This window comes from Salvelinus sp. IW2-2015, linkage group LG30 (assembly GCF_002910315.2).
Source record: "Salvelinus sp. IW2-2015 linkage group LG30, ASM291031v2, whole genome shotgun sequence".
NCBI classification, from domain to species: domain Eukaryota; kingdom Metazoa; phylum Chordata; class Actinopteri; order Salmoniformes; family Salmonidae; genus Salvelinus; species Salvelinus sp. IW2-2015.
In genome coordinates this window covers 1,604,945-1,632,114 of record NC_036869.1, presented here as the reverse complement: position 1 = coordinate 1,632,114, position 27,170 = coordinate 1,604,945, and the positions used below count along the sequence as shown (strand labels likewise).

Below are 27,170 nucleotides of genomic sequence, written 5' to 3'. Positions count from 1 at the left end.
AAGAAAGAGAGATTATCAGTGTTGTCAGGTAGATGGTGGTGGTGGTTGATATAGTGTTGTCAGGTGAATGGTGGTGATGATTATAGTGTTGTCAGGTGGTGGTGGTGATTATAGTGTTGTCAGGTAATGGTGGTGATGATTATGTGTTGTCAGGTGATGGGTGTGATGATTATAGTGTTGTCAGGTGGTGGTGGTGGTTATAGTGTTGTCAGGTGGATGGGGTGTTATAGTGTTGTCAGGTGATGGTGGTGATGATTATAGTTTTCAGGTGGTGGTGTGTTATAGTGTTGTCAGGTGGTGTGTGGGGTTAATAGTTGTTGTCAGGTGGTGGTAGTGGTGTTTTATAGTGTTGTCAGGTGGTGTGGTGGTTTATAGTGTTGTCAGGTGATGGTGGTGTTTATAGTGTTTGTCAGGTGATGGTGGTGATGATTATAGTGTTGTCAGGTGGTGGTGGTGGTTTATAGTGTTGTCAGGTGATGGTGTGTTTATAGTGTTGAGGTGATGGTGGTGTGTATAGTGTTGTCAGGTGATGGTGGTGATGTATTATAAGTGTTGTCAGGTGGTGGTGGTTGGTGGGTTTATAGTGTTGTCAGGTGGTGGTGTGATGATTATAGTGTTGTCAGGTGGTGGTTTAATAGTGTTGTCAGGTGGTGGTGGTGGTGGTTATAGTGTTGTCAGGTGGTGGTGTGATGATTAAGTGTTGTCAGGTGATGGTGGTGATGATTATAGTGTTCAGGTGGTGGTGGTGTTATATAGTGTTGTCAGGTGATGGTGGTGGTATGATTATAGTGTTGTCTGTGGTGGGTGATTATAGTGTTTTGTCAGGTGATGGTGGTGATGATTATAGTGTTTCAGGTGATGGTGGTGATTGATATAGTGTTGTCAGGTGATGGTGGTGATGATTATGTGTTGTCAGGTGATGGTGGTGATGATTATAGTGTTGTCAGGTGATGGTGGTGATGATATAGTGTTCTCAGGTGATGGTGTGATGATTATAGTGTTCTCGGTGATGGTGGTGATGATTATAGTGTTTGTCAGGTGATGTGGTGATGATTATAGTGTTGTCAGGTGATGGTGGTGTGATGATTATAGTTGATGGTGGTGATGATTATAGTGTTGTCAGGTGATGGTGATGATTATAGTGTTGCAGGTGATGGTGGTGATGATTATAGTGTTGTCAGGTGATGGTGGTGATGATTAGTAGTGTTGTCAGGTGATGGTGGTGGATGATTATAGTGTTGTCAGGTGATGGTGGTGGTGGTTTATAGTGTTGTCAGGTGATGGTGGTGGTGGTTTATAGTGTTGTCAGGTGATGGTTCGGTGGTGATTTATAGTGTTTGTCAGGTGGATGGTGGTGGATTGATTATAGTGGTTGTCAGGTGATGGTGGTGGTGAGTTATAGTGTTGTCAGGTGGATGGTGATTTATAGTGTTGTCAGGTTGATGGTTGGTGGTGGTGATTATAGTGTTGTCAGGTGATGGTGGTGGTGATTATAGTGTTGTCAGGTGAATGGTGGTTGGTTTATAGTGTTAGGTGATGGTGGTTATGATTATAGTGTTGTCAGGTGATGATAGTGTTGTCAGGTGATGGTGGTGATTATAGTGTTGTCAGGTGATGGTGGTGATTATAGTGTTGTCAGGTGATGGTGGCGATTTATAGTGTTGTCAGGTGATGGTGGTGATTATAGTGTTGTCAGGTGGTAGTGGTGATGATTATAGTGTTGTCAGGTGATGGTGGTGATGATTGTGTTGACTGGTGGTGGTGGTGATTGGCAGGTGTCTTCACTAACATTTTCAACATGTCCCTGATTGAGTCTGTAATACCAACATGCTTCAAGCAGACCACCATAGTCCCTGTGCCRAAGAACACAAAGGCAACCTGCCTAAATGACTACAGACCCGTAGCACTCACGTCTGTAGCCATGAAGTACTTTGAAAGGCTGGTAATGGCTCACATCAACACCATTATCCCAGAAACCCTAGACCCACTCCAATTTGCATACCACCCCAACAGATCCACAGATGATGCAATCTCTATTGCAATCCACACTGCCCTTTCCCACCTGGACAAAAGGAACACTTATGTGAGAATGCTATTCATTGACAACAGCTCAGCGTTCAACACCATAGTACCCTCAAAGCTCATCAATAAGCTAAGGATCCTGGGACTAAACACCTCCCTATGCAACTGGATCCTGGACTTCCTGACGGGTCGCCCCCAGGTGGTAAGGGTAGGTAGCAACACATCTGCCACACTGATCCTCAACACTGGAGCTCCCCAAGGGGTGCGTGCTCAGTCCCCTCCTGTACTCCCTGTTCACCCACGACTGCATGGCCAGGCACGTGTCCAACACCATCATTAAGTTTGCTGACGACACAACAGTGGTAGGCCTGATCAACGACGAGACAGGAGGTCAGAGACCTGGCCGGGTGGTGCCAGAATAAACGACCTATCCCTCAACGTAACCAAGACTAATGACATGATTGTGAACTACAGGAAAAGGAGCACCGAGCATGTCCCCATTCTCATCGACGGGGCTGTAGTGGAGCAGGTTGAGAGCTTCAAATTCCTTGGTGTCCACATCAACAACAAACTAGAATGGTCCAAACACACCAAGACAGTCGTGAAGAGGGCACGACAAAGCCTATTCTCCCTCAGGAAACTAAAAAGATTTGGCATGGGTCCTGAGATCCTCAAAAGGTTCTACAGCTGCAACATCGAGAGCATCCTGACCGGTTGCATCACTGCCTGCCTGGCCTCTGACCGCAAGGCACTTCAGAGGGTAGTGCGTACGGCCCAATACATCACTGGGGCAAAGCTGCCTGCCATCCAGGACCTCTACACCAGGCGGTGTCAGAGGAAGGCCCTAAAAATTGTCAAAGACCCCAGCCACCCCAGTCATAGACTGTTCTCTCTGCTACCGCATGGCAAGCGGTACCGGAGTGCCAAGTCTAGGACAAAAAGGCTTCTCAACAGTTTTTACCCCCAAGCCATAAGACTTCTGAACAGGTAACCAATGGTTACCTGGACTATTTACATTGTGTGCCCCCCCCAACCCCTCTTTTATGCTGCTGCTACTCTCTGTTTATCTTATATGCATAGTCACTTTAACCATACATCCATGTACAAACTACCTCAATTGGCCTGACCAACCAGTGCTCCTGCATATTGGCTAACTGGGCTATCTGCCTTGTGTCCCACCTCCCGCCAACCCCTCCTTTTACACTACTGCTACTCTCTGTTCATCATATATGCATAGTCACTTTAACCATACCTACATGTACATACTACCTCAATAAGCCTGACTAACCGGTGTCTGTATATAGCCTTGCTACTCTTATTTTCAAATGTATTTTTACTGTTGTTTTATTCTTACTTACCCCCACACACACACACACACACACACACACACACACACACACACACACACACACACACTTTTTTCCCGCACTATTGGTTAGTGCCTGTAAGTAAGCATTTCACTGTAAGGTCTACACCTGTTGTAGTCAGCGCACGCTACAAATAAACTTTGATTTGATTGTGTTGCCAGGTGATGGTGGTGATGATTATATGTTTGTCAGGTGATGGTGGTGATGAATATAGTGTTCTCAGGTGATGGTGGTGAATGATTATAGTGTTGTCAGGTGATGGTGGTGATGATTATAGTGTTGTCAGGTGATGGTGGTGATGATTATTGTGTTGTCAGGTGGAGGTGTTTGTGTTGTCAGGTGGTGGTGATGATTATAGTGTTGTCAGGTGGTGGGGTGGTGTCAGGTGATTGCGTTGTCAGGTATTGGTGGTGGGGATTGCATTGTCAGGTATTGGTGGTGGGATTGCATTGCAGGTATTGGTGGTGGGAATTGCATTGTCAGGTGATGGTTGGGATTGCGTTGTCAGTGGTGGTGGTGATGTGTTGTAGGTATGGTGTGATTGCATTGTCAGGTGTTGTGGTGATTCATAGTGTTGTCAGGTGTTGGTGGTTGATGATTATAGTGTTGTCAGGTGTTTATTAGTGTATGCTTTTAGTGTTGTCAGGTGATGCTGGTGATTATGTTGTCAGTGGTGGAGGTGATTGTGTTGTCAGGTGATCTGGTGATGTGTTGTCAGGTGATGCTGGTGATTGTGTTGTCAGGTGATGCTGGTGATTGTGTTTCAGGTGATGCTGGTGATTGGTTGTTTCAGGTGATGCTGGTGATTTTGTTGGCACGTGATGCTGGTGTTTTGTTGGCACGTGATGCTGGTGATTTTGTTGGCACGTGATGCTGGTGATTGTGTTGGTGATGTGTTTCACGTGTTGTGTGGTGATTGTGTTGTCACGTGATTGTGGTGGTGATTGTGTTGGCACGTGATTTGGTTGGTGATTGTGTTGTCACGTGATGGTGGTGGTGATTGTGTTGTCTGATGGTGGTGGTGATTGTTTGTCTGGTGTGGTGGTGATTGGTTGTCACGGATGATGGTGGTGATTGGTGTTGTGGTGGTGGTGATTGTGTTGTCACGTGATGATGGTGGTGATTGTTGTCACGTGATGATGGTGGTGATTGTGTTGTCACGTGATGATGGTGGTGATGTGTTGTCTGTGGTGGTGGTGGTGTTGTGTTGTCAGGTGGTGATTGTGTTGTCACATGATTGTGGTGGTGATTGTGTTGTCTGGTGATTGTGTGGTCAGGTGATGGTGGGATTGTGTGGTCAGGTGATGGTGGGATTGTGTGGTCAGGTGATGGTGGGGATTGTTTGTCAGGTGATGGTGGGGATTGTGTTGTCAGGTGATTGTGTTGTCAGGTGATGGTGGGGGATTGTGTGTCAGGTGATGGGGTGGGATTGTGTTGTCAGGTGATGGTGGGGATTGTGTTGTCAGGTGATGGTGGGGATTGTGTTGTCAGGTGATGGTGGGGATTGTGTGGTCAGGTGTTGGGGATTGTGATGTCAGGTGGTGGTGGGGATTGTGATGTGGGTATTGTGTTGTTTCAGGTGATGGTGGGTATTGTGTTGTCAGGTGATGGTGGGGATTGTGTGGTCAGGTGATGGTGGGGATTGTGTGGTCAGTGGTGGTGGGGATTGTCATGGTGGGGATTGTGTGGTCAGGTGGTGGTGGGGATTGTCATGGTGGGGATTGTGTTGTCAGGTGATGGTGGGGATTTTGATGGTGGGGATTGTGTTGTCAGGTGATGGTGGGGATTGTGATGGTGGGGATTGTGATGGTGGGATTGTGTTGTCAGGTGATGGTGGGGATTGTGTTGTCAGGTGATGTGGGATTGTGTTGTCAGGTGATGGTGGGGATTTTGATGGTGGGGATTGTGTTGTCAGGTGATGGTGGGGATTGTGATGGTGGGGATTGTGTGGTCAGGTGGTGGTGGGGTTGTCATGGTGGGGATTGTGGTTGTCGGGTGATAGTGGGGATTTTGATGGTGGGGATTGTGTTGTCAGGTGATGGTGGGATTGTGATGGTGGTGATTTGTTGTTGTCAGTGATGTGGGATGATTGTGTTGTCAGGTGAGTGGATGTTGTGTGTCAGGTGGTGGTGATGATTGTGTTGTCAGGTGATGTGGATGATTGTGTGTGTCAGTGGTGGTGATGATTGTGTTGTCAGGTGATGTGGATGATTGTGTTGTCAGGTGATGTGGATGATTGTGTTGTCAGGTGATGTGGGATGATTGTTGTTGTCAGGTGTGGTGATGATTTTGTGTTGTCAGGTGATGTGGATGATTGTGTGTTGTCAGGTGATGTGGATGATTGTGTTTGTTCAGGTAAAGAGGGACGGGAACACAGGAGGAATGTGCAGAGTCACGGCCGACGTGGTGCACCCAACGCAGGGCGCGCCGCACAGCAGGCACTCAGACAGTTGGTAGGGGGTTGAAGATGACTTGTCGCACGCAAAAACGAAGAGAGCCGGTGTTGTCAGGACAGATGGAAGTGGTTAAGTGTAGCTTAGTGTACCGCCACCGCGCTCCGTCCAGGATCGTCATGGTGTGTGGTCTGCTATCAGGTGTTGTCAGGTATTGGTGAAGTACATATGAGGATTGAATCAAATGGTGGGAAGTACGCGTGAGTGATGATGTGGTCCAACGCACTCATAAATCGAATCAATCGCTCGCATAGATGGCTCAATAGCCCTTTGGATTGAATTCACGCCGCGCGCGTCGATGTGAAGTTATGGATTGCGCTGTCCACAGCTCGATGTCGCGGTCCTGCAATCAAAGGTATGTTCATGATACACTTGTATGTAGTTCAGCTGTGATGGTGAGTATTGGATATTGTTGTTTGCCTTTTGTTCGTAGTGTTCAGTATGGTGAGACGCCAGTGATTGTGATTGCTCACGTTCAGGGTGGTTTGGCTCCGTTTGATTGTTCAGTTTTGTCAGGTGTGTAATCGAAGAGAGGGTATATTGTTTTGTTTTGTTCAGGGATAGAAGTGGAGGGATAAGATGATTTTGATAGTCATAGTTGTGCGAGTTAAGTGTCGATAGAGACCTGAGGAACAGGTTCTTACAAAATCCCTCAACATGCGGGGTAGGTTGTGCATGATGCATTATGCCATTATGAATTTTTAATTTATTATTGATCCCAGTTGGTCGGTGAGGGTGGTAATACCAGCCAAGGTATGTCTGACTGTCAGTTTCTGTATGTTGTGAGGATGGTAGGTGGGGATTGTGTTAGGTGGTGGTGGTTGGTCAGGTGTGTGGGATTGTGTTGTCAGGTGATGGTGGTGGTTGTGTTGTCAGTGATGGTGGTGGTTGTGTTGTCAGGTGATGTGGTGATTGTGTTGTCAGAGTGTGGTGGTTGTGATTGTTGTCAGGTAGGTGGTGGGATTGTGTTGTCAGGTGGTGGTGGTTGTGTTGTCAGGTGGTGTGTGATTGTGTTGTCAGGTGGTGGTGGTGATGTGTTGTCAGGTGGTGATTGTGTTGTCAGGTGTGGTGGTGATGTGTTGTCAGGTGATGGTGTGGTTGTGTTGTCAGATGTGGTGATGTGTGTCAGGTGGGTGGTGGTGATTGTGTTGTCAGGTGTGTGATGATTGTGTTGTCAGGTGGTGGTGATGATTGTGTTGTCAGGTTGGTGGTGATGATTGTGTTGTCATTTGATTACTGTGATTATATTATTTGACCATGCTGGTAATTTATGAACATTTGAACATCTTGGCCATGTTCTGTTATAATCTCCACCCGGCACAGCCAGGAGAGGACTGGCCACCCCTCATAGCCTGTTCCTCTCTAGGTTTCTTCCTAGATTTTGGCCTTTCTAGGAGTTTTCCTAGCCACCGTGGCTTCTACACCTGCATTGCTGCTGTTTGGGGTTTTAGGCTGGGTTTCTGTACAGCACTTTGAGATATCAGCTGATGTAAGAAGGGCTATATAAATACATTTGATTTGTTGGCAGGTGATTGTGGTGGTGATTGTGTTGTCGGGTGATTGTGGTGATTGTGTTGTCGGGTGATTGTTGTGGTGGTGATTTGTGTTGGTCGAGTTGATTGTGGTGATTGTGTTGTCGGGGTGTGATTGTGTTGTCGGTGATTGTTGTGGGGGTGATTTGTGTTGTCGGGTGATTTGTTGCGGGTGATTGTTGTGGCGTGTGATTGTGTTTATTTGTGTTGTCAGGTGAATGTGGTGATTATTGTGTTGTCAGGTGAATGTGGTGGTGATTGTGTTGTCGGGTGATTGGTGTGGTGATTGTGTTGTCAGGTGGTGATTGTGGTCGTGGTGATTATTGTGTTGTCAGGTGATTGTGTCAGGTGATTGTGTTGTCAGGTGATGTTGATGGGTTTGCTCTTTAATGTTTGGCATATATTGATTGATGTTCATTTATTATGGTTTTGATGATGTTATGATAATGACTACCCGCCCCTCCCCCCTCTTTCTCGGTCTCAGGAGCTCATTACAGCGTGGTACATTGGTTTCCTGGTCCTGATCTTTGCCTCCTTCCTGGTCTACCTGGCAGAGAAGGACGTCAACACAGAGTTCAACACCTACGCAGACTCCCTCTGGTGGGGAACGGTCAGTACCACACACACACAGGAAAGATTGCATTGCATTGGATAGCAGCCGTCTTCTGGGCTCCTGACCAATTCTGCTATTGTTGGAAAAGGACCCATACGCATTTCACAGTTAGCCTACACCTGTTGTTTACGAAGCATGTGACAAATAACATTTGATTTGACACACACACCCACTGACTTGGGTATAAATTGCCCTTTCTCCAGATCTTGGATGAGACTGACCAATAGACAATAAGGTCTCTCTAGTACCATGCTGTTTTACTAGTATAGCTCTGTATAGTATTTACCACTGGAAGACTTCTTCTCACACCCTGTGTGTGTGTGTGTGTTTCTATGCCCAGATTACTCTCACCACCATCGGCTATGGTGACAAGACACCCCGCACCTGGTTGGGCCGACTTCTAGCTGCCGGTTTCGCGCTCCTGGGTGTGTCCTTCTTCGCCCTTCCTGCTGTGAGTCTCTCTCATTGGTGTACATCACTGTCAGTTCCCCTCCCAGCCAATCGGAACTCATGCCTTTGGCCCTGCCTCTGACCCTCTCCTTCTGACCCCTCTCTCAGGGTATCCTGGGGTCAGGCTTTGCCCTGAAGGTGCAGGAGCAGCACAGACAGAAGCACTTTGAGAAGAGGAGGACTCCTGCTGCCAACCTTATACAGGTGACCACAGATAGCTCAGGTATCATCCACTCAATCAACAGACTAGGTCATAAGGGGTGACAGGTAGCATAGTGGTTAGAGCGTTGGACCAGTAACCGGAAGGTTGCGTGATCGAATCCCCGAGCTGACAAGGTAAAAATCTGTCGTTTGTCCCCTGAACAAGGCAGTTAACCCACTGTTCCTAGGCTGTCATTGTAAATAAGAGTTTGTTCTTAACTGACTTGCCTAGTTAAATAAAGTTTAAATAAAAAAATAATAACTGAACCCAGCAACAAATTGCTGTATGATTGGATCATTTTTCTGTAGTGGCTTAACGTGTTCCTGCATGTTCCTGTGTGCCTGCGTGTGTGTGTTCCAGGCTGCGTGGCGTCTGTACTCTACTGATGCTCAGCACTCCTACCTGACAGCCACTTGGTACTTCTATGACAGCATGCTTCCATCCTTCAGGTAGATACTCCCTTCTGCTCTCCAATAATGCCGTGGTTGTGTGGTTGTGTGGTTGTGTGTTGGTGCTGGTCGACCCATGAATTTAACCATCCCCACTGTACATGAAATTAAAAGGACAAAATGTTTGTACAGGTAGATTTGACTTAGGTGTGACTTGGAGTAGCAAGCGTGTCTCACCTATCCTAAAATAATGTGGTTTTGAAAGCCAGCTGACACTGCTAACCGGTTGAACATTGAGAGAGCATTGTAGGGAGATGAGGAGAGACTGTACAGATGAATTATAGGAGCTAGGAAGAGAACCTAAATGTAACTTGCACCTACATATAATTAACATGACACACACATGAACATACACACATGAACGTACAGAAATATACAACAATTTTTAATATCCCAGCAATTGAGTTGCTTTTACCAGTGGTGACCGTGGGCATTCTATCTTCCTGATCTAAAACGGTGGGGTGSACTTTCATTCATTTTCATTCTCCCTTTTTAAGTTATTACAGGTTTCTTCAGGCCTCAAATATGACTACCACCATTGTTTATCTGTTTATTTCATAAGATTGTATTCTCTTATTTATTTTAAGTATTTACATATTAATTTGACTCATTTAGTTTGTTTAAAAAGAGGGGGACTTTTGTGACTTACATATACCTTTTTTTTGCCTCTTAGCTCTGTGTCCAGTAACAAGCAAAGTGTGTTGATGGTGCCATCAATATTTGTCATACTTCATTTTGATAAATTACATATGAATTATCCCCGTCTTTTTTATGTTTTGACCCTTAATTTGACATCCTTTTTATGTTTTTATTTTTTTTGTCGTTTCTTGCTTTCTTTGTTTTTTTGTGCACATGGGGTCAGAGAACTGACACTACTGTTCAGTCACCTTCAGCGACGGCGTAGCGCCAAGAATGTCCTTCACAACTCCCACAACACCCTGCTGTCCGGGCTACGGCCCTATAGCTCCCCCTACCTGTCAGGGGACAGGTACGCACCACCACCACACACACACACACACACACACACACACACACACACACAGAGATAAACGACAGACCGATATATAGATGCACACCGACATATACACACGCAAGAAAAGATCACTGTGACACATGCACTCATTTGTATCAAACAATCTCTCACCAGAGGATGCCGCAGGTTTTACTCCTTATAGCAGCGAGCTGGTTCAGAAAGAAATGCTGGCTGTTCCCTGGTCTGTGGTTCCTGTGTGGATGTACTGTTGTGTATCTTAACCACCTGTCACTAATACTGATTCCAGACCTGTGTGTAATTAACAGCACCGCCTGCTCCATCTCTGTCTGCCTCTCATTCACTTTCCTCGTCTGATTCATCTTCATGTCAACTCCATCACCCTCATCCATTCATCCCCTCTTTCTCTCCTTTTTGTCCCGCTCTCTCTCTCTCTCTCTCTCCTGTCATCCACTTCTTTTCCATGTCATCCCTCCATCAACCCTGTTCTCAGGAAGGCAGAAGTCCCTTGCAGGTTTGTTCTTGTCTTCTGAACATATGTGTCTCTGCATTCTCTCTCTGACAAATCCAGCTAGGAAGTGGTCCTCCATGGTAATGGGAAAAACAATGGGATACAACCCAGCATGACAGATGCATACAATAACATGCCATGTTTTCCAAGGTATATGTTTGGTCTTGTAGCCCCTCAATATGAACCAGATGTATGCTGTATTTGCCATACAGTTGATTGAATAGTACTGCATGTACAGAAAGACATTAATAACACATTGATGGCAGTGTGTCTCCCAATCAAGAAGACAATGGTTAGGTGTGGAGCTAATTATTTCGACCTTCTGGAACGGGGGCTGCAGTCATATTATGGATATACTCCGGTGAACTGCTTCCTCTGCAGACTCTCCTGCTGCCTACAGTACACCCTCAACTCAACACCTCCCTCCTCCATGGGTGTGTGTCAATAAATTGTCAAACCTTCAACGTGAAAGGAGACTAGGAAATGAAGCCATTTAAGACGGTTGAGTTGCAGTAGTGGGCTTACCCCTCCACTTCACCCTCTCCTTCTCTCCTTTTCACCTCCCTCAGCCCCTCACCTTTTATGATCTCACTGCCTGCGTACCCTGCCTCTGCTCTCCTTTTTCCTCCTCCTCTTTCTCTCCTATCTTCCAATTCTCCTTTCCTCCTCTGTCCTCTCCCCTTCTAGCCCCCCACCCCCTCTTCCTCTTCTCCTCCTCCTCTTCCCCTTCTCTCCTCTTCCTCTCCTCCTATTCGCCTCACCCTCCCTCTGCCTTGTGTGTCTCCTCAGTCAACTTGTTTCTAAAAAGCGGTCTCTTCTGGATTCATGCTGGCCGCAAGCAGCAGAGGTATCCACGGTGACAAGCCTGTGCATGGGGCACGCCACCCCCCCTCCCATCCGCCCTTACTCACACACTACCCCCTTCTCACTCTGCCTGAGGGTCCCAAAGCCTTCTGTCCCAGTGCAGTGGGTGTGTCTCTGTACATTTTCTCCTTCAAATAAGGAGTTGTCCCCTTGAAATATCCCACTTTCAATAAGGAGTTGGTCCCCTTGAAATATCCCACTTTCAATAAGGATTTGGTCCCCTTGAAATATCCCACTTTCAATAAGGATTTGGTCCCCTTGAAATATCCCGCTTTCAATAAGGATTTGGTCCCCTTGAAATATCCCACTTTCAATAAGTAGTTGGTCCCCTCGAAATATCCCACTTTCAATAAGGAGTTGGTTTTAGTCTCTTCATTTAGCATAGTGTGAAGACACTTGTCATTGAGGATGGTCATCAGGCTAAAAATGGCTGAAATTTGTTTGGTTGTAAATTGCACATTTGATATTCACATTTTGGAATTGATCTTTGAGAATGGGAAACACTCTGCTCTGGTGTAGAAATCTTTGACTGAGCCTTTATTGTGTGAGAAGAATGACAGGGTGTTCTGTTTAAAGGATAACTCTGTTGTAAACCACTTTCTTTCAGTGAACCGGATGACACAATAAACCATGCATTCTTTATTGGAAAACAAAGGAATTTGTTTCATGGTTTATGTGGATCTAATGTCAGCATTGGCCTCCTCACACACTTACAGATTTTACAGCATATTTAATATTTTGTACAGAAGTTTGTGACAAATAAAAAATAAAAGTTTTCTGAAAAGGTCAAATAGTTAGGAAGTCACGCATGCTGTTTTCTTAATACTGTTGCATGACCGTTACTTGTTAATTGTACACATTATTCATGCATGCGTTCTTTGATCACTTCTGCTCTGTAGTGAATTATGGAGAAAGGGTTCAAATGATCCTGTATGCAATGCAACCATATGCTTGTTGTACTTTTGCGACTCGTTCCCACTCAATAAAAACCCACGCAGAAACATTTCCCTCCCCTGATAGATGTTTGCCTTTCGTCTGCTAAAATGTTTCTCTTCAAGTCCTGTGCTCAGTATACCGTGCATGTCTTTGGAGGATTCAGCTGTATTTTTAACCCTACTATATCCCTTTTTTATTTAATTTCCTTTCCAATGGAATGCAAAGGGCTAACAGTAATTCAACATCTTACTCTGTCCACCCTCCCCTTCTAAGTCAACCTGAGCATTTCAGCTCTGGCGTATGAAATGCCGTTTCCCCTAATGCTTTTCCAGCTATTTAAATATTAATTTAAATGTCAGGCCAGCGCACAAACAAGGATTATATCAGCGTAAACAACATGTCTCTAATCGTTCTCTGGTGCGTGACGTTTGAAATGCTTTGTGACTTTGTAACATGTAAGTGGTCACAGAGTGTACGTCACAATTTGCTCCCTATTCCCTATATATACCTATACCCAGCCAGTCAGTAAATCAGCCAGTCAGTCAATAAACCAGCCAGTCAGTCATGCCTGTGTGAAATCTCCGTCTGAATGTCTGTCTCTGTTCTCTCTGTGCTTTGTTGGTCATTGAGTATGCTGTGTGTGACTGTTTTAATGGGAGTCAGTAGCTACACACTATCTAGTGTACTGCTGTCTGTACCTGCTAACTACTTGGGTCTGCTCCTCTGCTGATTGGCTAAACTCAGTGTCTAAAACAACTGGATCGTCCACTGGACACTATGGACCTATAGTTAATGAGGAAAATCACACAACAGAACTCTAAGGATGTCCTAAGTGGCAGATAAACACGTGGACACAAGTTCATTTCCTTCGTTGTTCCAGCAGCAGCAAAATGGGATTCCGGGACAGGATGCGGCTGAACAACTCCCGTTCGTCCCAGGCGAGCCGGAACAAGGCGTCCCAGCTGCCTCCCGGGATGAGTGTCCGCCAGTCGCCCAGCACGGAGAACGTCCCAGAAGCCACCAGTCCCGGAAAGGTGCAGAAGAGCTGGAGCTTCAACGACCGCACGCGGTTCCGCACCTCCCTACGACTCAAACCCAGACCTCCTGCAGACGGTGGGAACTGGGACTTGACTCACTCACACAAACACACACTCGCTACATTTACATACACACTTAAACAGTACATACTCACATACTGTCTCACGTTAGTTCTTGTACTCACTCACTCACTCCCTCTCACGTTTAACTATATCGTTGCTGTCCTGTCTCCAGTGGAAGGAGTAGGGGAGGACAGTGTTGAAGACAAACCATATTGTGATGTTGCCATGGAGGAGGTGATCCCAGCAGTGAAGACCTTGATACGGGCTGTTAGGTGAGTCCTACAGCACCCCTACATGTACCCACAGAGTACCTACTGGTCCACATCATGATGGAACCAGGTCACCTGTCTCCTCTCTGGTCCTATTGTCGCAATAGGCCCTAGTATTATATTTGGGCCTACAGTACTTCCTGTTATGGTGGATGGAGTAAGATGAATGGTTGGCTCCTCCAGTGGACTCTGGCCGTATGCAGTTTCGGCTGATGGTAGGGAAATGTCCTCTTTAGTGTGATAACTGATCCTTCCTGCCGCAGGCCAGCTGCTCGGCTCTGACCTTGTCTCAGTCAATCATTCAGGGCCTGGAGGGCAGCTGACAGAGCCGTGATCATGGAGAGTCTATTGCAGAGCTCCATGTTAGTGATACACTGTGTGTTTTAGTGATCACTCCCTGGCCGCCAAAAATAGACAAACATGACATCGTCACTATACTAGTCTGTATTGTACAGTTATTTTGTCTCGTCTTACTTTGATGGAATTGATCATAAGAATTTGTTGACCAAAGTCTTCATATAACATTGTTTTACAGGTAAGGTTGTCCATGCTGTAGTGTAGTCGTGTACATAGACCACCTTTCTATGCCCACAAGGAAACTTCCAATATTAGGAAAAACTAGCTACGATATAAGGAATGGAGAAAGAATGGTGTGAAGGAACGAGACAAATGCCTAGCTGGCAAACCTATGCACTAATTAACGGCTCCATGTGTTCAGGGGGGAAAAACACGACCCCTTGAGGTTTCTCTGTGCTTAACCATGTAAATATCCTGGAGGGATACCTTCATCCCTCTACACACACGGACGCACGCACATGCAAAACTTATTCCACTGAGGGAGGCAGAAAAACACTACAATTGCCAGCAAACATCTGTCAATGAGGCAGGTATGTTGGTCTGTGGGTAGTTGGTGTGAGTGGATTGTATTGAACCACTACTGGCAGATCCCAAGGGTCAGCCATACAGACACAGCATCTTTCATGTTGCATCAGACTATGTGTGTGTGTTTCCACAGTATGCTATAAGTATGAGGGGTTATGTGAGTGCGTGTGTTTATATGAAAGGGATAGTGGATTGGGTCTGGATTCATTTGAGTGTAGGCTCTATTAGCTACCATACTGAAACGTGAATATTCTTTGTCGACACGTGTATATACATCACTGTAGAAACACTGGAACACTGGAGTCTTATGTAAGACACACTTAAGATTGATGTCTTTTAAGAAACAGGTAGATATTAGCATCGACTGTATTGCTGAGGCTTCACTATAGGAAGGCTACTGTAGTTAATCAGCCTGCCTACTTGCCTGTGTAAATGTGTGGTGTTTGGGATATGTAGGGATGGTGAGAGGAAGAGAGAGGAGGAGGGAGAGAGATCTGCATACTCATTGTAGTACTCAATCTAATCAAGTTGTGCTAAAGCCACAAGTAGTCAATTTCTGTATTTCTGCACAGTTGTGAACATTTTATATTTTTGAAACTGTTTTATCCAGAGTTTGTAAAGTCAACCATTTGCCTATTGTTTGATCCTCCGTGTTAAGGGTTTTAAGGAAGTGATAGTTCAATTCCTCTGCTTTTAAAGTTAGAAGCTGTTGATTGAGCTCATGTAAGCAGGAGTTCCTCTTTTGGTGTTAGACAGCAGGTAGCCTAACGGTTTGAGCATTGGCCCAGTAACTGAAATGTCGCTGTTTTGAACACCGGAAGAAGACTCTTGAGCCAACAAGGTGAAAAATCTGTCTGTGCCCTTGAGCAAGGCACTTAAACCTCATTTGCTCCAATGGCGCTGTACTTACTATGGCTGACCCTATAAAACAACACAAACTGCACCTGTCCTCCATCACAACTCACTTCACTGCTGTTGCCATGAGTCATTCACATAAAACCAGACCAAAAACGACCGAATGCTGACTTGAATATGTTTGGTCCAGATCTCAATAACTTGTTGGTACTGATTCCCTACCAGAGCCTCTGAGTCTGTAGCTAATGATTTAGTGCACCCAGTGCCAACTATGCCTCTATACCAGGTAGCTGCTGTGGGAATACTTCAGGCAGCCAATGCATTAATACGATCATACCACTCGATGAAGAGAGAGACTCAGCGCTTTGAAGAACCCCTTAGAGGATGGAAATAAAATTATATTTTTCTTTCTTTTTCTTGTTCATTCCTTTCTACTTTTCCTTACTCTTTCTTTTACCCACACCTGAGACCCACCCGGACAGAAAAAAATATGCATCTACCTGCAAAATAAAAAAAATACATCTTGCCAAAATATTTTTGAAAAACTCCGTAGTCATCAAGAGCGCACTGTGAGAAGGAGGAAGGGTGCGCTGGCGGCTTCTGTGGTACCAGCTGTCGACCACCACCCCTCTTTTTCTACTTTCTCTCTCTCTCTCCTGCAGAGCAGAAGAAAGAAAAGCGAGAGAGAGAGGGAAAGGGGGATAAAGAGGAAGAGTGTGTGTTTGCCATCAACACACTAGCGTTGCAGCACAGCGTAGCAGCACATAGCACTAAACTGCCATTGCACATGCTAGTTGTTCAGTCGCCAACAATGGTTAACACGTTTCCACGTTACATTGTGTTCCACATCCCTGCTGTGATGTGTGTGTGTCTGTTTCACCAAACCACCACCACTACATATGTAATGTGTGTGTCCTCCCCCTGACAGAACAGACTGATATTAAAGAGGTCTTAGCCCGTCTGTGTGTGTGAGATAATGTTTCCTCATAAAACAGCCCCCCTCCCCTCTGTGCCCACTCCGACTCATGGAGCAATCCATCACGGCTTGGGATGACAGGTTAAGTGCGTCTGTTTTGCTACGCTAACATTTTGGTGTGTCCTGTATTCTGCCGAGCCAGCACCTCAGTGTCCGGGCGGCTGACTACTCTCCTATAGTGTGACAAGCAGCCAGAACTCTGCCCAGTATATGTTCAACACTCTACAGCCCCAACACACTCTTTACTTCTCTCTAGGAAAGGCCAACGATTGGTGGAGTGTGGATGTGAATATAATTAGCTTTGTACACTGGGAGTCAGAGCATCTGTCTCTGTCCTCTAACTGTGGGGTCACCACACACACACAACACACACAGCTGTCTCGCTGAGAGGAGGTAGACTAGACACACACAGGGGTCCACCTCGTGTGCGTGTGTGAGAGAGAGAGAGAGAGAGAGAGAGAGAGAGAGAGAGGCTGACTAAGCAGAGGGCCAGGGTGTGCAGAAAACCGAGTGTGTCCCTCTCTCCTTACACAGTGCACCGGAACAAGGGTGTCTTATATGCACAGTGCTTTGGGAACGTATTCAGACCCCTTGACCTTTTCCAAATTGTATTAGGTTACAGCCTTATTTCTAAAAATGGATTACATTTTTTTTTTAATCCTCAGCAATCTACATATAATACCCCATAATGACAAAGTGAAAACGGGTTTTTAGACATTTTTGCAAATGTATTAAAAATAAAAAACAGAAACCTTATTTACATAAGTATTCAGACCCTTTGCTATGAGACTCGAAATTGAGCTCAGGTGCATCCTGTTTCCATTGATCATCCTTGAGATGTTTCTACAACTTAATTGGAGTCCCACTGTGGTAAATTCAATTGATTTGGACATGATTTGGAAAGGCACACACCTGTCGATATAAGGTCCCACAGTTGACAGTGCATGTCAGAGCAAAAACCAAGCCATTAGGTCAAAGGAATTGTCCGTAGAGCTCCGAGACAGGATTGTGTTGAGGCTCAGATCTGGGGAAGGGAACCAAAACATTTCTGAAGCATTGAAGGTCCCCAAAAACAGTGGCCTCCATCATTCTTAAATGGAAGAAGTTTGGAACCAACAAGACTCTTCCTAGAGCTGGCCGCCCGGCCAAACTTAGCAATCAGGGGAGAAGGGCCTTGGTTAGGGAGGTGACCAAGAACCCGATGGTCACTCTGACAGAGCTCTAGAGTTCCTCTGTGGAGATGGGAGAACCTTCCAGAAGGACAACCATCTCTGCAGCACTCCATCAATCAGGCCCTTTATGGTAGAGTGAACAGACGGATGCCACTCCTCAGTAAAAGGCACATGACAGCCCGCTTGGAGTTTGCCAAAAGGCACCTAAAGACTCTCAAACCATGAGAAACAAGATTCTCTGGTCCGATGAAACCAAGATTGAACTCTTTGGCCTGAATGCCAAGCGTCACGTCTGGAGGAAACCTGGCACCATCACTACGGTGAAGCATGGTTGTGGCAGCATCATGCTGTGGGGATGTTTTCCAGCGGCAGGGACTGAGAGACTAGTCAGGATCGAGGCAAAGATGAACGGAGCAAAGTACAGAGAAGTCCTTGATGGAAACTTGCTCCACAGCGCTCAAGACCTCAGACTGGGGTGAAGTTTCATCTTCCAACAGACAATGACCCGAAGCACACAGCCAAGATGATGCAGGATTGGCTTTGGGACAAGTCTCTGAATTTCCTTGAGTGGTCCAGCCAGAGCCCGGACCCAATCGAATATCTCTGGAGAGACCTGAAAATAGCTGCGCAGTGATGCTGCCCATCCAACCTGACAGAGCTTGAGAGGATCTGCAGAGAAGAATGGGAGAAACTCCCCAAATACAGATATTACAAGCTTTTAGCGTCATGCCCAAGAAGACTCGATGCTCTTAACCGCTGCCAAAGGTGCTTCAACAAAGTACTGATTAAAGGATCTGAATACTTACAAAACTGAAATATGACATTTATGTATTTAAAAAAGAAAGAAAATTGCAAACATTTCTAAAAAACAGTTTTTGCTTTGTCATTGAGGTATTGTGTGTAGATTGATAAGAAAAATATATATTTGATCAATTTTAGGATAAGACTGTAACGTAACAAAATGTGAAGAAGGTGCATGGAATAATAGAATATACATGGCTCTACATATGTCATTGGTAATACAGAACCAATGCCATTGTCAAAGTCCACAACAAAGCGGAATCCCTGCAGTACTCCAGTGGTTTCCTTTTAATGAGGCCATTTGTGAATAATATTGAGAAGGTCACTTTGGCTGCAAATCCCACTTAATCACACCTACGTAGTTGCATTGATGAAGTGCATGACTTGTTTCATGGTTTAACACTTTTGCAGTATTCACTGGTTTTATTCTGCAGTGTGAAGCACCCACAGGCAACACATTCTAGTAGATCTCTACTAATGTGTGTGTGTGTGTGTGTGTAGGATTCTGAAGTTCCTGGTGGCCAAGAGGAAGTTTAAGGAGACTCTGCGTCCATACGACGTGAAGGACGTCATAGAGCAGTACTCTGCTGGACACCTGGACATGCTGGGGAGGATCAAGAGTCTACAAACCAGGTACACACACACACAAACACACACACACACACACACACACACAACCTACAACAGTTGGAGACACAGTGGATTCGTTCCACACACACTCTATCAGTAGTAACCATAACACCACTAAATGAATCATTTTGATAATGATTGTTTATTGTTGTGTGTTGTCCTGGTCCTCCCCAGAGTGGATCAGATAGTGGGTCGTGGATCGTCCTACCAGCCAGATAATAAGAAGGTGAGGAGTGAGAAGGGAGAGAAGACCCCTCCAGAACTGGACCTTCTGGACGAGCTCAGTATGATGGGACGTGTCATCAAGGTGGAGAAACAGGTACAGAGCTCCAGTACAGTAGGTTGATCATCATGTTAACGCACGGCCACGGCCACGGCCACGGCCACTGCCACTGCCACGGCCACGGCCACGGCCACTGCCACGGCCACTGCCACAGCCACCACTTTAAGACAGGAAAAACCCTGACCCTCAATGCGTGGCTTTCCTGATTAGGCTAATATTCCATGTACACTGAGCTAAAATACAAACGCAACATTTTAAAGTGCTGGTCCCATGTTTCATGAGCTGAAATAAAAGATTCCAGAAATTTTCCATAAGCACAAAGTTAATTCATTATTATTTTTTTGCTCGGTTGCCTTTTCCTGTAGTCCACAATAATCTCCTTAGTCTTGGTTATGTTGAGGGATAGGTTGTTATTCTGGCACCAACCCGGCCAGGTCTCTGACTTCCTCCCTATAGGCTGTCTCATCGTTGTCGGTGATCAGGCCTACCACTGTTGTGTCGTCTGCAAACTTAATGATGGTGTTGGAGTCATGCCTGGCCATGCAGTCGTGGGTGAACAGGGAGTACAGGAGGGGACTAAGCACGCAACCCTGGGGAGCTCCAGGGTTGAGGATCAGCGTGGCAGATGTGTTGCTACCTACCCCCAGCACCTGGGGGGCGGCCTGTCAGGAAGTCCAATATTCAGTTGCAGAGGGAGGTGTTTAATCCCAGGATCCTTAGCTTAGTGATCAGCTTTGAGGGTACTATGGTGTTGAACGCTGAGCTGTAGTCAATGAATAGCATTRTCACATAAGTGTTCCTTTTGTCCAGGTGGGAAAGGGCAGTGTGGAGTGCAGAGATTGCATAATCTGTGGATCTGTTTTGGGCGGTATGCAAATTTGAGTGGGTCTAGGGTTTCTGGGATAATGGTGTTGATGTGAGCCATTACCAACCTTTCAAAGCACTTCATGGCTACGGACGTGAGTGCTACGGGTCTGTTGTCATTTAGGCAGGTTACCTTTGTATTCCTGGGCACAGGGACTATGGTGGTCTGCTTGAAACATGTTGGTATTACAGACTCAATCAGGGACATGTTGAAAATGTCAGTGAAGACACCTGTCAGTTGGTAAGCACATGCCCGGCGCACACGTCCTGGTAATCCGTCTGGCCCTGCAGCCTTGTATGTTGACCTGTTTAGAGGTCTTACTCACGTCGGCTATGGAGAGCGTGATCACACAGTCGTCCGGAACAGCTGATGCTCTCATGCATGCCTCAGTGTTGCTTGCCTTGAAGCGAGCATAGAAGTGATTTAGCTCGTCTGGTAGGCTCGTGTCACTGGGTAGCTTGCGGCTGTGCTTCCCTTTGTAGTCTGTATTAGTTTGCAAGGCCTGCCACATAAGACGAGCGTCGGAGCCGTTGTAGTATYATTCAATCTTAGCCCTGTATTGACGTGTTGCCTGTTTGATGGTTCGTCGCAGGGTATAGCAGGATTTCTTGTAAGCTTCCGGGTTAGAGTTCCGCACCTTGAAAGCGGCAGCTCTACCCTTTAGCTCAGTGTGAATGTTGCCTGTAATCCTTGGCTTCTGGTTGGGGTATGTACATACAGTCASTGTSGGGACGACGTCCTCAATGTACTTATTGATAAAGCCAGTGACTGATGTGGTGTACTCCTCAATGCCATTGGAAGAATCCCGGAACATGTTCCAGTCTGTGATAGCAAAGCAGTCCTGTTGTTTAGCATCTGCTTCATCTGACCACTTTTTTATAGACCGAGTCACTGGTGCTTCCTGCTTTTAATTTTTGCTTGTAAGCAGGAATCAGGAGGATAGAGTTGTGGTCGGATTTACCAAATAGAGGGCGAGGGAGAGCTTTGTACGCATCTCTGTGTGTGGAGTACAGGTGATCTAGAATTGTTTTCCCTCTGGTTGCACATTTAACATGTTGATGGAAATTTGGTAGAACTGATTTACGTTTCCCTGCATTAAAGTCTCCGGCCACTAGGAGTGCCGCCTCTGGGTGAGTGGTTTCCTGTTTGCTTATTTCTTTATACAGCTGACTGAGTGTGGTCTTAGTGCCAGCATATGTTTGTGGTGGAAAATAAACAGCCACGGAAAGTATAGCTGAAAACTCTCTAGGCAAGTAGTGTGGCCTGCAATTTATCACAATATACTTCAGGCGAGCAAAATCTAGAGACGTCCTTTGATTTCGTGCACCAGCTGTTTACAAATATGCACAGACCGCCCCCCCCCTCGTCTTACTTTGTGCTGTTCTATCTTGCCGGTGCAGTGTTTATCCCGCTAGCTGAATATCCATGTCGTCATTCAGCCACGATTCCGTGAAACATAGGATATTACAGTTTTGATGTTCCGTTGGTAGGATATTCGTGATCGTACCTCGTCTAGTTCATTGTCCAATGATTGCACGTTGGCGAGTAGTATTGACGGTAGAGGCAGCTTTCCCACTCGCCTTTTTCGGGTCCTGACCAGGCATCCAGCTCTTTGTCCTCTGTACCTGCGTCGCTTCCTCTTGCAAATAACGGGGATGTCGGCCCTYCCGGGTGTTTGGAGAATGTCTTGTYCGGCTTGTATGTTGAKGAAAAAATCTTTGTCTAATCCGAGGTGAGTGATCGCTGTCCTGATATCCAYAAGCTKTTTTTTGCCGTAAGATACGGTTGCAGAAACATTATGTACAAAATAAGTAACATTTTATCCTTTGTCAAGGTATTCCATCCACCTGACAGGTGTGYCATAGCAAGAAGCTGATTAAACAGCATGATCATTACACAGGTGTGCTGGGGACAATAAAAGGCCACTCTAAAATGTGCAYTTTTGTCACACAACACAATGCCACAGATGTCTCAAGTTTTGAGAGCATGCAATTAGCATGCTGACTGCAGGAATGTCCACCAGAGCTGTTGCTAGAGAATTGAATGTTCATTTCTCGACTATAAGCCGCCTCCAACGTCTATTTAAAGAATTTAGCAGGACGTCCAACCGGCCTCACAACCGCAGACCACGCAGCCCAGAACCTCCACGGCTTTTTCACTTGCAGGATCGTCAGGGGAGGTGGGGTGCTGAGGAGTATTTCTGTTTGTAATAAAGCCCTTTTGTGGGGAAAAACYCATTCTGATTGCGCATTCTGATTGGCTTGGCCTGGCTCTCAAGTGGGTGCCGTCCCAGGCCCACCCATGGCTGCGCCCCTGTCCAGTCATGTGAAATCCATAGATCAGGACCTAATTTATTTAATTGACCGATTTCCTTATATGAACTGTYACTCAGCAAAATCTTTGAAATTGTTGCATGTTGCGGTTATATTTTTGTTCAGTATAATATAGGGGTGATGTGAGTGCATGATTTCTCAATTTATGCTTGTATTTGTCTAATGATAATTATTGGGTTAGTAGTACTATGTAACTGCCATTTAGCTTTGTAATTTATAATGAAATACCCAGTAAAAAAGACTATCATAATCATTGCTCATTAATAATGTCATAAATAGATTTTAGTGCACAACAATAATTAGTGTGTGTTAATCTCTGTACAGGTGCAGTCGATAGAGAACAAGCTGGACCTCCTTCTTAACTTCTACACACAGTGTCTGAAGAAAGGCTCGTCCAACTTCACCTTGTCGTCCCTGTTAGAACCAGACCTGACGTCGGACTACCACAGCCCCACAGACCATCGTGACCTTTTCCCCTACGCCAACACACTCAACATCTCCCACTCAGAGTCCAGCAACATGGAGTGACTGGTATTGTACTCACTGACTGGGGCTGAGTCTCGGCATGAACTGGGTCCACCGCTAGACCCTCACCACAATGGCCCTGAGATGTCATGTCACTATACTGGACTGTAGCAGCACCCCTGGAGCAACCCACTATGCCAATAGCTCTTCCCACTAATCACCAAACCAATTTGATTCCTAACTTTGGAGGTCTGACTCCTTTAGGAATTCACAGTCCACACCTTAGGYCCCACACTTTTTACCATCGACTGATCCTCATCTTTAATCATTTCTCCCTCCACATACACTACATGGCCAAAAGTATGTGGTCAACCCTTCAAATMAGTGGATTCGGCTATTTCAGCCACACCCGTTACTGACAGGTGTATAAAATCGAGCACAAAGCCATGCAATCTCCATAGACAAACATTGSCAGTAGAATGACCTGTACTGAAGAGCTCAGTGACATTCAACGTGGCACCATCATAGGATGCCACCAAGTCAGTTCGTCATATTTCTGCCATGCTAGAGCTGCCCTGGTCAACTGTAAGTGCTGTTATTGTGAAGTGGACACGTCTAGGAGCAACAACGGCTCAGCCACGAGGTGGTAGGRCACACAAGCTCACAGAACAGGACTGCCAAGTGCTAAAGCGTATAGCGTGTGTAAAAATCGTCTGTCCTCGGTTGCAACACTCACTACCAAGTTCCAAACTGCCTCTGGAAGCATTGCCAGCACAAGGAKTGTTCGTTGGGAGCTTCATGAAATGGGTTTCCGTGGCCGAGCAGCTGCGCACAAGCCTAAGATCACAATGCGAGATGCCAAGCGTCGGCTGGAGTAGTGTAAAGCTCGCCACCATTGAAGCAGTGGAAATGCGTTCTCTGGAGTGATGAATCACGCTATGCATTCTGGCGATGACAGGAGAACGCTACCTGCCCGACTGCATATTGCCAACTGTMTAGTTTGGTGGAGGAGGAATAATGYTCTGGGGKTGTTTTTCATGGTTRGGGCTAGGCCCTTAGTTCCAGTGAAGGGGAATCTTAACGCTACAGCATACAATGACATTCTAGAGGATTCTGTGCTTCCAACTTTGTGGCAACAGTTTGGTAAAGGCCCTTTCCTGTTTCAGCATGACAATGCTCCCGTGCACAAAGCGAGGTCCATACAGAAATGGTTTTTCGAGATCGGTGTGGAAGAACTTGACTGGCCTGCACAGAGCCTTGACTTCAACCCCATCGAACACCTTCTGGGATGAATTGGAACGCCGACTGRGAGCCAAGCCTAATCGCCCAACATCAGTGCCCGACCTCACTAATGCTCTTGTGGCTGAATGGAAGCAAGTCCCTGCAGCAATGTTCCATKATATAATGGAAATCCTTCCCAGAAGGGTGGAGGCTGTTATAGCAGCAAAGGGGGGACCAACTCCATATTAATACCCATGATTTTGGAATGAGATGTTTGACGAGAGGGTGATCACACACTTTTGGCCATGTGGTGTATTTTAAATCATCTGCTCCATTTTAGAGCCCCCACTAGTGGAGTCTTCATCATACTATTCTTTCTCTGTTTACAAACCAGCACCCATCAACCCTAACTACTCCTCACATGAAGCCCTTTCACTCACACCCTACCTCCACACCCTCCTTCCACACCCTCCTCCCTTAATCCTCTCCCATCATCTTCATCTGGCCATAGCCCTATCCAACTCTAACCCAGCCTCAAGTGAACCAGTGGAGTCCCTACTGAACATGCATACACTGGCCACCAGAGGGTACCATCTGAGCAGAGTCCTGGCCCGAAGCCGCTCTCCGCACACCCCTCTGTCTCAGTACCTATGGGAAGAAGAAGAAGAAGAAGAGAGAAAACAACACTACTACTTGACCACCTAACACTACTAACTGACCAGTTTCACTCACCAACCACATCATATATACTGTATCTATCTATGCCTTTTCCTAAATATCAACCCAAGTTTGGGTTTTGTACATTTTTTACACGGTTTGGTGTTCTGTTATCCGCTCAGTTTTTTTTCCCTCTACTGGTTTCCTAATTTGTAATCAATAGATTTCCAGATGAACCAATGAACTGCTGCAGCTCTCCAACAGTCAGAATAGCTTTGATTTGTTTGATTAGTTCTCTAATCTGTTGCTATAGGAGACGGACTGTCTCTAAGCTTCTGATGAATATACTGTGTGCGCCCTGTTCTGTCCCCTCCTCACCTCCTCACCACACTGTCCACAGCTCAACTCAACTTCCTTTCTGAGGCACTGCAAAGACGTCATGTCCCCATCTACTCCACTGTGGGGATACCCAGACTGGAAAAAAGCCCCAAAAATMGACGACTCGTCATGAATGGAAAGATTTCACCAAAACATCAGTTCTCTGACCTTGCCCTAAAGTCCAGGTTGTTACATTATTCTCGTTCTACCCTCGTCCTCATTAACWGTATGCTGTCCTGAAAAAAGAGGGACTAGGTTACGACAAGAGAAGAACTTAGGCCTCGTGTGTGACACTTGTTCCATCCCTCTTTGAAGTACATCCATGCCACTCCGATAGTCTCCCGACTCATGATTCTCTATACAAAAAMCCCTCTTTGCAAAAAAAGAAAAGAAAGTGACTCCTTGAATACAGCCAATATGGTATTGCATAATAGTGAGAGAAATACTGGAAGGAGGCAGGCTCTAATTTCTAAATCAGTTTGGAATGGGGAATCTCTCTCTAGCATTGTTTCATGGCATTCGGAAGAGATTTTACACGTCTTCACAAAGGGTCAGGTTAAAGGGGATATTGTATGTTTTCTACCTGTTGATCCCTTTAAAAACCTCTGTCTTGCCGCCCACCCCTCAGACATGCGTGTTCCTCAGACCAGACCAAAGGGTAAGAAAACACTGACCCCAAGTCAGACTATAGAGGGTGATGTCCCTTCTCTCTGTATCAATACTCCTCCATTCTCACCCGTCTTTGTTGTATAGTATCTCACTCCTGTTTCATGTCAGCTGGTTTAGGCCGGCCAATCAGCTCATGTCTATGATGAGWTGTATTCCAAACCAACCAACTATCACGCATTCTTAGGCTGCGTTCCAACATCAACACTAGCATACTACTTAGAATGCATGCACGAACCATAATAGCTTAAAAGCAGTGTGCTAGTGTGGATGTTGGACCAGAGCCTTAGTTTCTCTCATTGTCGATAGAGAAATCTTGTCTCGTTGATTCGCCCAACACACGCACCTTCTCATGATGCACGTCGCACATRGAGTGAACAGACTGAGTACTGTTGGTGTGATGTAGCCAGTCGTGTGAATGGTGAATGGTACAGTCAGGTGGTGGCTGATAAGATAATGCCTGGGAGGCATTCATCCATGTCAGAAGCATGATCTCTGGTACTGTAGCCTCTCCTATCTATGCATGCGTCTTAGCCAATAGCTTTATAACGACTTCTTTACTGCATCTAACCCTGGCAGGATTCAATGCAGACGTCCTCCTTGCATTATCTACATTAGAGGGTCCACTTTAGCCATATGGTGTATGGTTGTTTTTATGGTTCGCTGACAGACCCTAAACAATGGTTTGCTCATAGAGGTAATGTTATGTAAAGATTTTCTAATGGACAGAACTGGAGAACACACACCCCAAAGTTATTTTCTTGTACCCACTGTAGTGGACACTATGGCACCTGAAGAGACTCCTGTAATAACTGTAATCAGAATACTTGTAAGTAGTCCTTTCTGTTTGTTCATACACTCCACCGCGTCTCCTCTGACAGCTAAAATTACATGGACCATTTCTATGATTGTATTTTTGTGTTTTTTTTATTGTTTAAAGTGAATGTTAGATTTGAGTCCGTTATGAATGTGTCCCATTTTGTTTTTTGATATTGTTTCCTATAAAGTTGAATAAATGTAGCATTTTTGTCAAGTTGACGATGCATGACTGTTCTCAGACACTCCCATACTTCTCTCTCTCTCTCACACACACACACACACACACACACACACACACACACAGTCTCAGAGCTCAACGATTGATTTGACTGTTGTTAGCCATAATTGCATCCGGCCCTAACAATGGAGGACATTTTCTTTTTCTCAGAATCACAGTTCTCTGTTTTC

The 27,170-nt window shown here is 45.7% G+C and overlaps 1 protein-coding gene across 1 annotated transcript in view; it reads left to right on the top strand.

Annotated features, from left to right (window-relative positions):
• LOC111954769 (potassium voltage-gated channel subfamily KQT member 4) overlaps positions 1-26,965 on the top strand; it is a 110,037-nt gene extending 83,072 nt beyond the window's left edge. The window contains exons 5-14 of the mRNA XM_070436115.1: positions 7,859-7,984; positions 8,328-8,438; positions 8,546-8,641; positions 9,000-9,088; positions 9,951-10,076; positions 13,274-13,503; positions 13,663-13,762; positions 18,947-19,078; positions 19,250-19,394; positions 22,881-26,965. Coding sequence (XP_070292216.1) covers positions 7,859-7,984; positions 8,328-8,438; positions 8,546-8,641; positions 9,000-9,088; positions 9,951-10,076; positions 13,274-13,503; positions 13,663-13,762; positions 18,947-19,078; positions 19,250-19,394; positions 22,881-23,084 — 1,359 coding nt within the window. The 3' untranslated portion in view covers positions 23,085-26,965. The remainder of the gene's footprint in view (positions 1-7,858; positions 7,985-8,327; positions 8,439-8,545; positions 8,642-8,999; positions 9,089-9,950; positions 10,077-13,273; positions 13,504-13,662; positions 13,763-18,946; positions 19,079-19,249; positions 19,395-22,880) is intronic.
• The last annotated feature ends 205 nt before the right edge of the window (positions 26,966-27,170 follow it).